The sequence below is a fragment of the Choloepus didactylus genome, chromosome 11 (genome assembly GCF_015220235.1).
Source record: "Choloepus didactylus isolate mChoDid1 chromosome 11, mChoDid1.pri, whole genome shotgun sequence".
NCBI lineage: Eukaryota > Metazoa > Chordata > Mammalia > Pilosa > Megalonychidae > Choloepus > Choloepus didactylus.
In genome coordinates this window covers 68531024-68548957 of record NC_051317.1, presented here as the reverse complement: position 1 = coordinate 68548957, position 17934 = coordinate 68531024, and the positions used below count along the sequence as shown (strand labels likewise).

General features: G+C 41.2%; 1 protein-coding gene across 2 annotated transcripts; it reads right to left on the bottom strand.

Moving 5' to 3' along the window:
• Window positions 1–4078: 4078 nt before the first annotated feature.
• PTGER4 (prostaglandin E receptor 4) lies at window positions 4079–17263 on the bottom strand. 2 transcript variants are annotated; one of them, XM_037799308.1, is made up of 3 exons: window positions 16681–17263; window positions 15305–16287; window positions 4079–6011 (listed from the first exon to the last, which is right to left on the bottom strand). In XM_037799308.1, exons 2-3 carry the CDS (start codon window positions 16184–16186, stop codon window positions 5421–5423), a joined length of 1473 nt encoding a protein of 490 aa, XP_037655236.1. In that variant the 5' UTR covers window positions 16187–16287; window positions 16681–17263; the 3' UTR covers window positions 4079–5420. The 2 variants fall into 2 exon arrangements, with proteins under 2 accessions (XP_037655236.1, XP_037655237.1); XM_037799309.1 differs by having other exon boundaries at window positions 15305–16232.
• Window positions 17264–17934: the final 671 nt, after the last annotated feature.

The window sequence follows — 17934 nt, the reverse complement described above, 5'->3', positions numbered from 1 at the left end:
CAGTCTGGATTCACTGTACTCTCGGCCTGCTGCAATGCTGTTGCCTTGAAGTCATTGCCTTGGACTCTCATCATTGTTTTTGGAATCCCCTTTGCTTCACTCTTGTATTGAATCTATGTGTCATTCATTCTCAAGAAAGCAAGATGCTTATCTAGTTCAGATTTTAGTGCTTGGAATTGCTATGTGTTAAAATTTCTCAGGACGTAAGCATATGTAGTATTCTCTTATGTTCTTCTCTTCCAATGTTGGAGAATGGGGTGGATTACCTGGAAACGTAAAGGTAAGGTAATGGTAATCTTACTGATATAAGAACAAGGGCTTGAGCCTGGAGAGGCCCAGCTCTCTTTCTCTTCCTTTCCCCCACATTGCTTGTGGTCTGAGGCTAAAGCCCCAGTTGTGGCCTAGGGCAGCTCCACACTAAGCAATTGAGTCAAATGGTCTCTCTTGCTATGAGTCTCTTTTTCTTTGGTTTCATTCCTGGAGTATCCGGGAGGTGATCATTAGATTATAGATGGAACATCTTAAACTCAGGTTTGGATGTGGAGGGAGAAGGCATGGGTAAGGGCAGTGGTGGAAGACTTCATGACTCCTTCTGAAACAACAAGATTAGGAAAGATGGATGTTTCATGTAATGCAGTTTTTCTGCATTAATATTTGAGGCCAAAAGTCATAGATAACCATAAAAATTACTATGCCTTTATTTTTCCATAGCCCTTTGTGTTTGTGGTTCTATCAGGAACCTTGTGGAGAGTGATGGCTATGATTTGGAAAAGGACTCTTTTCTTTATGGTTCTCTGGTCAAAGTACTACCTTCCTAACACCTCCAATATCACTGTCTTTTCTAACACACTTGATCTGGCTTGTTAGGTTTTCTTTAGGATTATGAGTTAGTATTAAATTACCTTCCTGTCTATTCTATCTTATGGGGACCAGGCAGGATTTAATATCAGCCAGTTAAACAATCACAGAAAATTTAAGCTCCCTCAGTGTCCTGGAAGAAGTTTCCCACATCAAAAATCAAGACAAAACAAAACAAAATCTTTGCACTAAATCTGTGTTAACTCTTATCAGTAAACGTGGAATAGATGACTGAACAGTGCTGAAATTTTTGTCTTTGGCTGTTCTTTTAAGAACAAGCCAGGCTCAAAATAAAGACACAATTAAGTAATTAACTAAAAAGACTTGATCAAAAAATGGGGAAGGGATTTGAATAGACATTTTTCCAAAGACTGTATAAAAATGGACAATAAGTACATGAAGAGATGCTCAACATCATTAGTTATTAGAGAAATACAAATCCAAACTATGATGAGATAACCATTTTACACCTACTAGGATGGCTATAATAAAAAACATGGACAATAACAAGTGTTGACAAGGGTGTGGATAATCAGAACCCTCATGCCTTGATGGTGGGAATATCAAATGGTGCAGCCAGTTGGGAAAACAGTCTGGCAATCCCTCAGAATTACTAAACACATAGTTACTATATGACAGCAGTTTTATACCCAAGAGAATTGAAAACATATTTCAAACAAAAACTTGTACACAAATGTTCATAGCAGCGTTATTCATGACAGCCAGGAGGTGGAAACCACCTAAATGTCCATCAACTGAAGAATGGACAAACCAAATGTGGTTTATCTACACAATGGAGTATTATTCAGTCATAAAAGGAATGAAGGACTGATTCATGCTGCAATAATGATGAACCTTGAGAACATTATGCTAAGTGAAAGAAGCCAAACACAAAGGGCCACATGTTGTTTGATTCCATTTATACTAAATGTCCAGAATAGGCAAATCCATAGAGACAAAAAGTAGATTAGTGTTTACCATGGGAAAAGGGACAGGATAATGATTGACTGCTAATGGGAATTTTGGGTTACTTTTTGAAGTGATGAAAATGTCTGAATTAGTAGTATTGGTTACAGAACTTTGTGAATGTACTAAAAACTGTTGAATTGTATACTTTAAAGGTTGAATTTTATGGCATCAGAATTATATTTCAATTAAAAAAAGAATAAGGCAGAATCAGTGTTCTGGTTGGTGACACTGAACTAAGGAATGAATGAGATTACGCCTTATATATTAGTGGTGCCAACTTGTGAATGAGACTTTTGTTTCTCCCCCATGAACATGGGTGACCATAAAACACACATGTGCATGCACACACACACGTATAATATTGTTTGAAAGCATTTTTTCCTAGACATTGGTTACACCATCTTAGATGTTTGAGTCAGATGCTTTTTTCTGAGTCACCCCTCTTCCAGCTGAGAACCACTATGCCATTAGGTCTTTGAAGATGCCAGTCCTGCGTTTCTGTCATCATACAAAAAATATCTTTAAAAACCTGTGAATAGCAAATCACAAGCTCAACACTCCTGGGGGATATGGCGACTCGAAGTGTGTCCTCATCCTGGCAGCATTTATGGCAGCAGTATCACATCAGCATTTATGTCAGCACATACCCCAGACCTACTGAATCAGAAACTTTGATGGGACTCAGGAATCTATGTTTTCACAAGCTCTCCAGATGACTCTGATGCATGCTAAACTTTGAGAAGCACTGATCGAGAGAACATACAAACAGGAATGGCAACACATTTATGCTAATTTTGGTAATAATTATTGGGTGCTTCACGTGTAGCAAGTTAAGCATAACTCTGCCTCCCTCAATAGCCAAGCAAATTGGTGACTTTGAAAGCTATGCAAACTGCCCTTTGCTGGGTCAGTAAGTAAAGGAAATGACTTTGGAAGTTGTGACTTGGAGCTGAGTTCTGAACCCCAGTACTACCTAATTGATTGGAAAATCACACAAGACTGTGAGGCCTGAGGCCAAAGGGAACCCATCTGATGCTTCCCACTGAGTGTAGCAGCACTGGGTGGACTGATACAGTATATATGTGGTTGGAGCCAGCAACCTAAGAAGATGGCCCATTGGGTTGGGAAATTGGTTACATTCAGGGAATTGATCAAATAAATACATTGAGGATAATCAGAGCTCCACTTCTTGTATTGGAAGAGTGAGAGGGCTAGAAAAATTCCAGAGTAATAGATTGTAATTGTAGGTACTGGTGTGAACTCATCGTGATGCAATACACACACATGCATACACATACACCCATTCAGATCCAGATGTGTGTGTGTGTGTTTCCTAGGTCTGCCCACTAATAGTTCCTAAAAACAGACACGCCAGTAATAATGCCCCACACCAAACTGGCAACATATGCCTCCTGATACGATGCTCTGAGAACTACACAATGTCGCTTCTGTGGTATCCTTGCCCAAAATGCACAACCTGAATCTAATCTGGAGGAAACACTGGATATCTAAATTGAAGAACATTCCACAGAATAATGTCCTTGCACTTTTCAAAAATATCAAGATCATGAAGACAGGGAAAAACTGAAGACCTGTTCCAGATTGAAGGAGACTAAAAAGATGTGACAACAAATGCAACCTGTGATTCTCGATGAGAACCTAACCCAGAAAGGAAAGGGGGGGAAAACAGAAGGTTTTGTTTGTATGTGTGTGTTTCGGTTTTGTTTGTATTGCTATAAAATACATTATTGGAAAAACTGGTGAAATAATGGCTACTGTGGATTCCATAGTAGCATGCAATCAATGTTAATTTATTGATTTTGATGGGTGTGCTGTGGTTAGGCAGAGAGTGTTTTTGTTATATATATATGTATACATATACATATATATATATATATACACACATACATATATTATATATATATATATCTTTGGGGGTAATAGGGCAACATATCTGTAACTTATTCTCACAAAGTTCAGAAAAATAATAATGAAAAAGAGAGAATGTTAAGGCAAATGTGATAAAATGTTACAACTGCAGAATCTGGGTGACAACTCCGGTAATAATGAGCACACCTAGCACCCAGATGGTGATTTTTAAGTATTATTTTCTACTCTGTGGCTCCAGGGCTTTGTACTATTCTTGTAACTTAAAATTTGAAATTTCAAAATAAAGTTTTTAAAAATTCCAATTTAAAAGGATACAGAAGACTACCCAAAACAAACAAAAATCACACAAGTTTCCCAAAACTTAGGCTATGGAACTCAGATTGACTGTATTTATTTATTGTAATCTCCAAAATAATTTCAGTTGGTACAACTGCTTCTTAAAACCATATCAGTATCAGGCTCAGAATTTAATTACAACCAAGCAATTCACAAAAACACTTTAAGCAAAAAAACATGCTCAGTATTTCTTTGAGAAGGATCCTTCAAATATAGCATTCCTGGATATTACAGAAAACTGTTATAAGGTGACACTTAAGTGCCCAAATTATGCACTCTGTTTGTTGCTAAACTTTTATGACATACATGAAAAGCTAATTTAACCAATTCTTCCATATCTCAAAATAAAGTTCTTAATGGTGCAACTTGCCTTCCACTTAAATTTTAAAGGATATTCTAAGTCACTTTTTAGGAAAGTTAAACTATGCACACTTTCAAGGGGAAAACAAGCTGCTTAGAATGTTAATTTTTATATTTTTACACTTAAATTACAGGTTATTTATTGGAGACTTTCTGATTTATGTTACATTTTTTAAATGTACCAGTTAGGGAACAGAAGTAGAAAATATTTACCAGCATGTTCATTTTTGAAATCACAGTTTTCTGGATAAATAAATGTAGCAACACTAAAAATTTCTCACTATGTATAATACATAGCTTGGAAAAAACTTTAATATTTTGGACTATAATCTTTAATCCTTTGATAGTACTAAACTCTTTAAAAACTCATATCTATTTTATAGATAATGGTATCACTGTAAATTTTTAACATGGCCTGAACTTGCTTGTGGAAAAGAGCTAACATCTGTAACTTCATCTGGTTATACTGGGAGGAGAGGGTTATTTTAATTTTATCATACTTTGTATTAACAAGAAACCTTCTCATGGAGAAGAAAATACTTTAAATACCTTAAATCATATTTACAACAATACAAATTCACATTTTCATGCTTTAGTGAGACACTTAAAATGTTCATTAGGTAGTCCCCATGGTTTATTGGGATAGAGCCCTTCTAGTACTTGACCCTTTGCTGTTGCAGAATGCCAGATATAAAGCTCTTGATGTTATGAAAGAGCAAAACCTCTGCCATCCTCCTGTCCAGTAGGGAAACTGAGGGTACATCTTCCCAACAGTCATATTGTGACAGCTATCCTTTGTCATAGAGGTTGGCAACCTTTGTGCTTCAGTCCTTGGGACACATGTGAATCAACTTGTTTGAAAAGTGCTCAAAAGCTAGGATGTCCTCTAAAGCAAGTCCTAGGATGAAAGTAGCCCTTCTGAGCACAACTAAATGCTTCGTTTATGTGTCTATTGCACGGGATTTTATAAGGGTCCAGAAACAGTGCTGTATTTCTTTTCTTACCTACTATATACATTTTTCTGTTAAGTTCAGTGATTCGTTGGGAAATGTTACTTGCAGGGTGCTCCCCTTTGGGGCCGACTCAGCCCTGCTGCTCCCACCAACCTCATCCACCAGCAAGACACTCTCCGAGTCCTGCCCCTGGGAAGAGTCTGAGGTCTCTGATATTCGCAAAGTCCTCAGTGAGGTGGTGTCTCCTTGGCTCAGGCCCATGCCAGGCACACCTGGAAGCAAATTCCTGCCTCCCAGGCTATTTTCGCTGAGTTCTGGCAGGTAAAGGAGGGTCTGAGATGTGCTGCTGATCTCCTTCAGCTCCCGGGAGAGGAAGGAGTGAGAGTGGCTGGACATAGGGGAAGACGTTCTTCGACTGTCAGAACAATGCTGTCCGGAACGGTCCCTGCGCGCCCCACCGATGCGGCAGAAGAGGCATTTGATCTTTTCTATCGCCTTGCTGAGCACTGTCTTGCGCAGGAGGATGTAGATCCAGGGATCCAGAATGGGATTCACAGCAGCAATTCGGATGGCCTGCAGATCTGGGTTTTTGCTGATAACACGTTCCAAACTTGGCTGATATAATTGGTTGACAAACACTCGCACCTGCAAGAATGAGATGCCCACATTTAGATTTTTGCATTAACCAAATGGGAAAACACTTAACATGGAATGTCTAACTTAGCAACATGAGGTAGCTGCCCTCTTTTATGATAATAAGTACCAAGGAAAGAGTAGCCTACACAATAAGCCTCAGAAATCCAGTGATTTGTAATAAGATTAACATTTCCACTTAGCATAACTTTAAATGTTTTTGTAACTATCTTAGGAATATCTTCTCTAGATCAAAGGTGGCATCCCAAAAAAAGCAATGTGAGTATAGGTAACATATGCATAAAGTCCCTTTGAGAAGCAGTCATTCAACTTCATAAGTACTTAAAAGGTTTTGTAATTTGGATGAAGTATCTTTTTCCCAATAGCCATTGTTTCCCCTTATTCCATCTGCCACTGTGTAAGTTTTAAATGAAACACCCCTTTGAAGTCAGCTAACCATCTAATCATCAAAGAAAAGACCAGAGATTTCTTTTTTTTTTCCCCAGGAGTCCAGAAAGAATATATTGGAAACTTTTAAAACAACATCTAAATCTCCTATCATTGAAAATGACCAGAAAATAATTTTTTATTTTCTCTAAAATGCAAGTGTCTTTTCCCAGTTATTATAATCATCTAGTGTAACCAATTCTTCCTTCAACCAAAAGCCTTTTCCAATCCATTCCCTCTCACTGCATTTTCACTTGGACTACTGTATCAGGCAATAATCCAATCCATCCTCCAAATGGCTATCAGGTTATTTCTAAAACACAGATCTGATTATGCTACTCAGCAGCTAATTCTTCAATGGCTCCCTGATGCTTTTGCTCATTTTTAAAGTCTGAGCTCAAATGCCACTCAGTAAATCCATCCTGAAACTGCAATCAGAATCATTCCTTCCTTTGGGCTTGTGTAGTATTTGAGCCAATAGTCAAGAGCTAAAAGAGCCCTCTGGACAGAGCAGTAGTGAGGACACATTCCAGTGCAGTATATGAGCTATTTAGGGAAAAAACCATGTTTTAGAGCCTACCACATGCCAGGCCCACAAAAATGAAGCAAATGCAAGAACAAATGAAGCAAATGCAAACAACAACAAGAAACAAACAAAACAAAAACAAAACAAAAACCCCACCAAAAACAATAAAAAAACCCCAACCTATTTGCTATTTTGAAGTCTTATTTGGGAAATTAAAAAATTTGCTCTTAATATAATCATCTATTTACTCACATTCTTTCATGCATTTAATTATTTAACAATAAGCACTTACTATATGTTAGGTGTTGTGATAGATTATGGGGACAAAAAGTTGCATAGGATATCGTAAAACTCCTTGAAGTAACAGAGTAACATATAGCCTGGAAGGCCAGTAAGTAGATCAGCCATTCCTGTAGGAGGGAGTCAGGAGATGCTTCCTGGAGGGAATGAAGCTTGCATTGAGTTTTGACAGATGAGTGGGAGTTTGCTAAATTTAGAAGGAAGGACAAAAACATTTCAGATAGAGGTAACCCCATGTGCAAAGCCATGAAAAAATTAAAAGATATGCCAACTTCTGGGAACTTAAAATGATTCAGTGAAATGAGCATGAATTTGTGTAAACCAGAGGAGACTCATTTTATTACTATTGAAAAAGCACTTGTTGGAGATGCACTCTCATATTTACTCAAAGATTGTTTTTCCTAGCTCTTACTTCTAATTCCAGCAGGATAGCTTATATTAAAACCTCAACTGTAATTCCTATAAAAAGTAGTGATTTTAAGATACTTGCCATGTATCTTTGTTCCATTATTAATTATTTTATGTTAGGAAGAAGTAAGAGGAAAGTCTCATAGCCAAGGGAGATACACACACACACACACACACACACACAAACACACACATATATATAAAGAAACATAAAAAGAAGAAAGAAGAACTCACAAAAGTATAGCTGGAGTCATCTAACTCAAAGCAAATGCCCCCAACTTTAATAACATGTGGGACCTGACTGACTCGGCACACAGCATAACAATATTCATGGTGCAGGAATCACCAGGAAGGGGTTAAATTTTATTTTGTATTCTGTCTTTTAAAATTCAGTGATGTGTAATGGATATTTTATAAATATTTACAATAATTTAGATAAAAGAAGAAAGTTTAGAGTGTTTAAAGAAATACATTTCACTAATCTGCAAAGTTTAACTTCTGTGAAACTTATTCCTGGATGATGATGGACCAATGAGATAGAAATCTGTATTTCTAGTTCTTCCCTAATTGGAATTCAGAATTTAATTTAGACCTACAGGTTCCACAATCTTTTATTAGCAAATTTTGGTTGTTGTTGCTCATTTGTTATTCATTTATTTTGTTTTATTTTTAGAATGCCTTTGGCTGTAAAACCTGACCTAAACTTATTTTGGGAGCAAAACCTGAAGTGGACAGAGAGCGAGGCTATTTAGAGTCTTTCTTTATTCTACTTAGTTGAGTATTCCTATATTTTTCTCAAAGGATATGGTCCCAATCCTAATGAGGATATTACATCTCATACAGTATATTTCTAAATTATTTTTCTAAAACCCAAGAAATTCTGAATTCCAAAACACATTTGGCTCTAAATGTTTTGGGTAGGAGATTATGGACCTCTAAATGGTATAGAAAAAAATGGTCAGATGGGTATAACTAACATGAAATTAAAACTTTGATCTCTGGAAGACGGTTAAAGAATGAACTAGAATGATCAGCATATATATTATATGCAGCATAGCATGTCTTCTCTTATAATAACTTTAGAAAATATGCTGGGATAAGTATAATATCAAGACAAAGCAAGACTGATTTTTTACTTTTACAAAAACCGGTTAAACAAAATGTCTCCCTACCATAATCTTAACGTTGCATCCCTCAACTAACTGGGTGTGGGCACTGAGCGGTTACCGCTTATCTATGGGTCTTTTCTCAGAGGACGCCAGCGGTTTTGAGCAAATCATCCGAACGACCCCCACATTGCATTTTCTATTCTATCAGGTTGGCTTACTGTTTAAGAGTTATTTCTCGGCAATTGGATTGTTGATAAAAAGCATGACATCTATATTTTATTTGCCTTATATATTGTGCTCCTACGGATAAAAGAAATAATGCATTTAACTCGATTAGTATCAGGTCCTGTGCACAAAGCAGTCTTCAGAAGAAACCTATGGCAGGGTTTGTCTGGGTTCAAACTTGCGACTTCAAGCCTGAAGGTGGCAGTGTTGCTCCACTTGGGAGTTTTTGGTACCACAGACCCTCCCCAAGGAGCGTTTTGCACAGCCATCTCCAAGACAATCTTTCAGGGCAGAATCTTGGTTAAGTCTGAATTTTGCATTCCTGAGACTTTAACATTGAATTGTTTTGTTGCTGGTTGGTTCTTCCACTACAACCTCATAGGAAACATGATTACTACTGAAAGGAGGAAAAACCTGAATGGTTTAAATGGATATAAAAGGAATGAAAATTTGTAGCTATTTAAAGGAATGTATTAGGAGTTAGCATTTTTATTTTTAAATTTCTGTGCCCTTTTAGGAAAGTTGGAGTGTTTGTAAAAACATTAATATTGGGGTTTTCATGTCAAAGGTGGTGAGAGGCAAAGAAAGAATCATTCCTATGCTTCACTTTATCCATAGCAGGAATTTATCTTGACTTGTTGATTATAGACGGGTACAAACCGAAGCTGTATTTAAAGTACGCTCTATTTGAGAGTTTCAAGGGTGGAAATGTTACAACTAGTACAATCCACTGAATCTCATTTAATGCTGTTTTAGTAAAGGAGAGTTCACAGGGTAGCAAAAGGATAAATATACAAAGCAAAATTCCAAATTCAGGTAAAAACATTCTCAAAAGCTGGTCAAATTATTTGAAAAGAATCAATATTAATGAGTTTTCCTTTGCAGCATATTTTCAATGGAGATTTACTTCATGTAGAAAAAGAAAAAAAGGCAAACAAAACAGAACAAAACAAAACTTCCCCAAACTCTATGCACTTCATAATGTTTAACAAAAAAATAACTTCTGCTTCACTTTAAAGGCTACTTGATTTGCTCTTCCCAAAAGGAGAAAACCCAGATTAGGATGGAATATCCACAGCAGTATTTGAACGTCATCTGGGTAGGTGAAAGTATTTTTCTGGAATATTTGTTCAACAGACTCTGTATGTTACAAAGAATAAACATGTTCAGGCAGTTTTCATGTTGGAAGGGTGTGCTGTTGAAAAAATAGAGTCTCTGAGTCAGATGGAAATGAATACCTTCAAAGAATTCACCAAATAAAACAACATAAATACTCTTTTCCATTTTTAAAAGCTAGACTATTTCTTAGGAGCTGCAGATTTGTGCATTTGGCTTATCATTAATATTAATATACATTATAGTATTTTTAAAATCTCGAGGTTGAGAAGAGATTAGTGTTCAGGAGCATAAAAGGCACAGCACTGGATGATAACTTGGAGAAAATATGATAAATTAAAAAGGCTTGGTGACAGGAAAGATTTAAGGGAAGGTAATATATTGCAGAGGTAAGCACCCAAGCTTTGGAATCAAACAAACCTCTGTTAAAATCATGGCTCTGCTCCTTATAATTTATGTCTAATTATGAAACCATTTCATACAGTGCCCCGTATATAACATACATGCTGGCTGTCATTAACATTTTTGTAACCCATACATGAAAGCTTGTCGTCTTTGGAATATATCAACAATTTGAAAAACATAGTTCAGAGGCAGCTTTGGGGGTATGGTTAATGACCTGGTATCAAAAACAAGCACTTCCTGCTTAAGAAAAACCTACTGGCAGAGAATGTCCAATTGTAAAAGAATGTTGAAATCCTGATTAGACCAATTTAGTAATTGACTGTCAAAGTAGTAATGCTTTCCAATAAACAACGAGATCCTGGAACTGGATTTGTGCGTGCTACTTGTTCTGTTCCAAGCACATAAAAGGAATGAGCTGTGTGTGCTCAGTTATCTAACCGCCTTGTGAAAAGTCCAAAACTGACACAGCTGTTACTAAAAGTTCTTACTACTTTTTTAATGACAAAAAAATCTTTAAGTAAAAGATTTATTAATGGAAATAGATCTTGATTGAGTGGCAGTGTAAGAGAGCTTGGCTCTTTTTCCCTCTGGATCACTAATTGGTCATTTATTGCAGGCAACTTATGTATATCTCTATAGAGTCACCAACACTGGAAATTTATTTCTGAAGTATGTTTTTTTAGCTCTAATTCTCAACATTCTGATAGGCAACTAAAAAAAATCACTTCAGGTCTGGAAAAAAAGTCTTGTTAGTAGATATTCAATAAAACCAAGGCTTGACAGGTCAGCAAAGCAGTGTGAAAAGAGCATCAGACTGACTTGTCCACAGTCACTCAGTAATCACAGAATGATATAAATTCGTCATCTGCAGCTGAGGAAATTGAGGTGCAGAGAGAGTTAAAAACCAGCTAACCCTACTTTCTTACTAGGGCTTCTTTAAAAATCAAATGGGAGGCTCGATGTGGAAATGCCTTACTTTCATGTGTTACTCTGCAGTCTTCAAGGTACTACTACTAGGTCTGCAATTTCATGCTATGACTAAAAAATTGCTTTTAGGAATTGCTAATTTTGAATTTTAGCAAAAATCAAATACTCAGGTACTCAGGTTCTGTTGTAATAGTATCCAGACTTGTGGCATCTCTCTTGTACCCATCAGTCTGATTTTTGCTCATCTGAATTCCCATCAATCGTGTTTTAATGACTCTACTTTCAGTCTGCCCACTATAAACAAGAGAGTATTTATTTACACAGTTTTCATCTGTGCTTATAAACTTCTGCTGATTAAATGGTGGTGAAAGCTTTATAGCAACAACTAGTTTATAGTAAGCAACCAAATAAACACTCACAGGAAGTTATTTTCCTAAGGATATGTTTTACCTGACCAAGGCAGATGAATCAAATTGGCCATTCTGCCCCTTACAGAAGAATATTTGTTACTTTAGAGTAAGAAGAAAGAAAAGAACACTCAACAATTACATCCTGTGCATGAGAGAAAATGCCTTTCCAAATTCTACATTGTCACTGTTTAGCCCTGAGGCATAGGAGAAAACGCCATTCCAACTTCTACAGTGCAACTGTTTAGCTCTGAGGCAAAAGATTTGATTATAATTGTTATCTTAACATTCGCAACTGCAAAATTAGGCACCAGAAATTGATCTAGTTACATCTTTTTAACACAGGCTGTAAAGCTGTCTTGCTTACATCTTTCTAAAGCACGCAATCCCTTTTATTTATATTAAGTGTAGACTTTCATTTCTTCAGCTTCTCCAGGATTTAAAAAAACTCAAGACTGGTTATAAACAGAAGAATGGGCAAAATGGCAAGAACCACCTCCACATAAATCCTGTCATGCGATGTTCCTTGCAGAATCTACTTACACCTCCTTTGTTTATTGATTATGACCCTCTTCAGAGAATTTTGCAGGGTCAGCACAGTTCCTTATATCCACAGCTAATTTCCCAACATTTCTAAAATTCACATTCTGAGATTAGTTCTATTTATGAGACATGTATATTTTGGATAGCAAATTAAAATTTACTTTTGATACTAAACTCAATATCAACCTTCCTCCAAAGGCCACAGTAGCTTTTTCTTTCCTGGTGCCCAAGGACTTTAAACCAAAACTGGCTTCTTTTCAGTAGCTGCTTGTTTTTTCCATTTTTCCTTACATACTGTGTCAAGCTATCTGGAAATCCAAGTAAACTATATTTGCTCTATTAGGCTTTCTAAAGCATTTTAAATAATTTAAAGGGTTCGATTTTCCTCTAATGGAATTAACCACCAACTTGATTTGATAAAAGTTAAATTACATGCTTCATTAGTTTCCTTGAAACTGAAGATAGGTCCAACTGCTTAAATGCCAGAGGGTTCAGAGCGTTAATCTTAAATTACAATGTGAATATGAGAAACATGGAAAACAACATGAAAACTATAAGACTAAGCCAAGGAAGACTATGGTTGTAAGTTTTCCTTTTGATTCTTTGATTGCTGAATTGTGACTAGGTTGATAGTATAATGACCCCCACATTTATCACTAATTACAATTAAACTGACTTTGAAATTAGATTATTAGTAACTCCAACTAAAGGCTAAAAACTGAAGCCACTATCACTTGTATAGCTACTTATTTCTTACAAAGGAATGAGATTGCTTGACTAATGAGATTACTTCTTAGCTGAGGCAGTTTCAATTTTCAGGATGGAATTCCTTAGTACCCATTACATGTGTTTATACAGAGTGGATGGTATTTTTTTTGTTAGTTAGAATGTGGTTAATTTGCAAGCCATAAATATAGCTTCTATAATTTCTTGCTTCTAGCCCCCCAAATAATTTCAAAGGCTTTGTGATAAATGGCCTTATAAATTAGGGCCAGGTGTACCATTTCAGCCCATAAGATGAGTTAAAAGTTCTTACACCTCTCCAGATGCTGGAAGAAAACACTTCATCTGTGACTGACCAGTGATCAATAGCTCCACTTGCTCACCTCCAACCAAAACACATTTAAGTATGTGCATGTTGCTACCCTTTTGGCTTTAATTCCTCAGTTCCTTAAAGTGGATGTTCTGTAAATAACAACCATTCACATTGTCATTTACTGTTCTGTAAAACATAAGGCAGAGCCTGGAGAACTGGGGCCCCATCAGGAGCTGTGGTATTTCTTCCAAAATCTTACTTTATTCTGAGTTGCCATTTCAGACAGTAAAATATATCTATGTGACTCAAGTGTAACTAACTCCGTAAATTACCCTGGGTCCTGGAATGGTTTTAAAGGCTCTTCTGTTCAATTGTATTTACTTCTGTTTATACAAATTGGCAAGAAGCTACTGTATGCCGGCTCTCAGCCACCTCTAAGTTCCTTCCATTTACAGTCACTTTTATCAGAGATAAAGTGGCTTGTTTTTTTTTTTTTTTTTTTTTTTTTTTTTTTTTTTTTTCTTTTTTAAATAATAAAGATCCCTGGCCAGTATTAATAAAGGAAAGGAAGGACTAAAAGCTCATTAAATTTCCTTCCTTTTGGCTCCCAACCAGCACAAAGAAGAGCAGTCATCTTGCTCTGAGTTGAATTTCCAGGAATGCAGTATTTTGAGAGATGGAAAACTCAGAACTAGCTGCTTTCAGGAGAAACTCTGGGTAAAGGATTATGTTTGTCTGCTGATCTGCTTCTGGGGCATTCGATTCTAAAGACAGGCAAAGTAGAGAACCAGGTAGGTTTTGAATCTTTTTGCTGATAATTAAAAAAAAAATCCAAAGGCAACTTTCAAGAAGGTGGTGTCCTAAAAATGAAGTGCACTTCAAATCAAACAAAGGCCAAAACTGGAAGAGCTGTAGGACAGATTCATGATGTAACATCACATGGGCAGGTTTGGAAGTCAGAGGGACCTAAGGTATCACTCACAAGCTGTATGACTGGCAATAAACCAGATCGAGTCTAAACCTCAGTTTCTCCATAATGGCACTGAACCCCTTAGAGTATTTGAGAATTCAAATTCAATATCCAAGAGTCCACCAACCTGTTCATAAAAGCCCCCTGAGAAACCTTGTGTTTCTGTCTCCCAGAGAGAATGGAAGAGTCTGAGTCTGGGTGTACCCTGTGTAGGAACTGGGACCCACATGTGCACGGAGAAGTAAAGAGCAGGGAACCTAGCTTTACACTGTAGCTTCTGCTGCATTAATTTAAACCAGTCCCTTATCTTTTTCCGGACCTCTCTCAATTCCCTCTGTAAAGTCAGGGAGTTAGACTCGACTAAAAGGCATCTAAAAGCTCTTCTAGCTCTAAAATTCTAACACTCTACATAAGTCAAAACACCCAAAATCCCACTCTCGTGAGGAACGGTGCACAACAAAGAGATCGCTACCTCTGACATTTCAGGCTTTCTCGTTCACAGCGGGGAGGACGGGTCTGTGACACTACAACGGTTTCCCCTCCATATCCGAAAGAAGGAGGGGTGGGATGTTTCCCAGAAGGTTCAAGACTCATGTCAGGCAGCAAGAGGCAGGGGCTGGGGCTGGCCGGGTTGAGAAAGGAAACCTGGCTTCCGGAGAAAGAACCTCTGGGATGTGGGGGAAAGCACCTGCTAAATCTCGGTACGGACAGGGGGGAAAGGGGGTTGGGAACGCTCTGAGAGGCCGGGTGTGGGGATCCCAGCCCCGACCGGGAGGAGACAAGTTCACCACCAAGGCATCAGAAGGCTGAAGGAGCGAGCTGGATCCCGGGGAGGGATGTGGATGCGCGTAAAGGGTCGAGTAGGGTCCCAGCCCCCGTCACTCACCACCAGGGGGATGGAGCAGATGAGCACCACCAGGGAGGTGGCGATGAGTAAGATGACCATCTGGATCTCTGCTCCCGCGATGCGGCGGAAGCTCCGGCGGCGGCGAAAGTCGCTGAGGCGCGGTAGGGCGGGGGAGACTGAGGCGGGGTTGCCCCGCCAGGCTGAGGAGGCCACGGCTGCGGCGGCGGCGGCCGCGTGGTTCTGCTCCGTGCCCAGCGACGTGCGGCGCATGAACTGGCGGTGCATGCGGAGCAGAGCGCCGCACACGAGCACGTTGCAGAGTACCGTGGCGAGGATGAGGAAGGAGCTGAAGCCCGCGTACATGTAGGAGAAGGCGGCGTGCGCCGTCACGTTGGTGGTCCAGTCGATGAAGCACCATGTGTCCGGGTACTGCAGCCGCGAGCTGCCGAGGCCCATGTTGGGCAGCGCGCAGAAGAGCACGTTGGACGCATAGACGGCGAAGAGGGTGAGGCCGGCCAGCCGCTTGTCCACGTAGTGGCTGTAGAAGTAGGCGTGGTTGATGGCCAGGTAGCGCTCGATGCTCATGGCGCAGATGATGCTGAGGCCCGACAGGCCGAAGAAGAGCAGGATGAAGGTGCTGTACTCACATAGCGCCTCACCCCCGGGCCACTGGCCCTTCATGTACGTGGCGATGGTCACCGGGCTCACCAGCAAAGTGCCCAACAGGTCGGTGACGGCCAGCCCGCATACCAGCGTGTAGAAGGTCGTCTCCTTCTGCTCTTTGCGCGATTTGCACAGCACCACGATGGCCACCAGGTTGCCCACCACCCCGAAGATGAACATCACCGCCGGGATGGTCACCGGGCTGTTCAGCCGTTCGGGGAATAAGGAGGCAGACGCATTGGCTCCGGGGCTGGACATGGTGGTAGCAGCCGGCCGTGCAAAGCCTTCAGGCTCCAGGTCGGGTCTGGGGGTGGTAGAAGAGAGACGAAGGCCGCGTGAGCACTTGCAAGGTGTTAGATCTGCGTCCAAGAAACAAAATGCCAATGAGACGTGGGAAGCCACTGGAGTCTACATTGTAGATTGACGCCACTTACCAATTGGGGTGACCCAAATCTCCAAGCTCCTGATACGTCCTTCCAGCATCACCACTCTACCTCTATTAATATTTATAAGATGATGCTGTTTTTGCCTCCTCCTCCTCTTCCTCCCCCCAACCCAACTCACTCCACTGCCAAGATGAACATGACCCTTCTCCAGGGAAAAGTAGCTCACTATTGTTATTCCCGACAGAACCTGAGTCAATTAAATTCTTCATTGAAAACAAGTAATGGAAGACCAGTTGGAAGGTGCGCTGTCTCCCCGCCCCCCCCCCCCCGCGTTCTCTGTCCAGTGCCCCCAGCCCCATCTCTCACCTGTGACGGCGGTGGCAGCCCCGTAGGTCCCCAGGGTAATCCCTCGGGTGCCCTGAACAAGCCTTCAACCTGCCCCTCGGTCTTGCCCCGCTCAGTCAGCAGTTTGACAAGCCTTTGCCTTCTTAGAGCCGAGACTCAGTGGCTGCCAATTTTCCGGAACTGGGATCAGAGCGGCCAGCTTTCAAAAACGTGGAGAACCAGAGGGGGCAGTGGTGTGGGTCAGTGAAGGCTGGCCTTGGGTTTCTTGTTTATTTTTCTTCCTTCAAAAACGAATCGCAGGTTTGCAGAGCCCGCAGGTCCCTGTCGCGGGCGGGCAGCGCTCAGGTGTGCGTTCTCGCGCGCAGGTGGCGTCGAGCCTCCTCCCTGGCCGCCCTCCTCCCCAGCCACGGGCAGCACGGGTGGCTACTGGAACTGGTGGCTGCCTCTGCGGCCGCTCCTGGCCCCCTGGGGGCGGTTCGGGGTCCGCTCGGACTGGGACGCTGACCTGGGTCCGTTCATCTTCCTCCTCTCCGGCTGCAGGGTTGCGAGCTCCGCTCTTGCACTTCCATCCTCTGTAAAAACTTTTCTCCGGATTCAAGTTTCCCTGAAGGGGGCGGAGACAGACAGCGCGCGGCCCGGGCGCCCATTGGCCGGACTGGGAGGAGGCGGGGCGCGCCCTTTTTCCCCAGCCGCGCGGCGCTCGGTGCCGGCAGCTGGGGCGGGAAGCGCGGCGGGGGCGGGGACGGGGGCGGGGACGACGGCGGGAGGGGTAGGGGGCGGGGCCCCAGGTCTCAGGAGTCCCGTCTCCCAGCGGCGGAGCGGGGTGGCTTCCCGCGGCTTTCCCGCCTTCGCTGGGGCGCCGCGTCCCGGAGCCGCAGCACTTGCGACTCCCGCTGATAATACAGAGGCGCCGTCACCCGCAGGAAGTCCCCATGCTCTCCCCGGCATCCTCTCGTCCGCTCCTCAACTCGCATCCGGCGGGGCGGTGCTGAAACCAGGGTCTCATCTCCTGTGCTATTTCTCGCACCTGCTACCTGAGGGTCGCAACTTCTGGGGTCTGGGAAGGGAGAGCAACTGCTTTAGAACTTTGCCTTGTATCGGCTGGGGACAGATAGGATTGAGGAGAGAGAAGGTGTGTGTGTGTGTGTGTGTGTGGGTGTGTGTGGGTGTGTGTGTGTGTGCGCGCGTGCGGGCCTCTGGGTCAGACTAGGGTGCGCGCAGCGGTCGTGGTGGCTGGCTGGATGGGTGGGTACCAGGCCTGGGCGGGGAAATAAC

Bases quoted from the DNA above. Each gene is read 5' to 3' on its own strand.
- PTGER4 (XM_037799308.1), bottom strand. From the start codon at position 16,186: ATGTCCAGCCCCGGAGCCAATGCGTCTGCCTCCTTATTCCCCGAACGG. The intron at 6,012-15,304 runs GTGAGTGACGGG...TCATTCTTGCAG, and splicing joins TCTGCTCCATCCCCCTGGTG to GTGCGAGTGTTTGTCAACCA.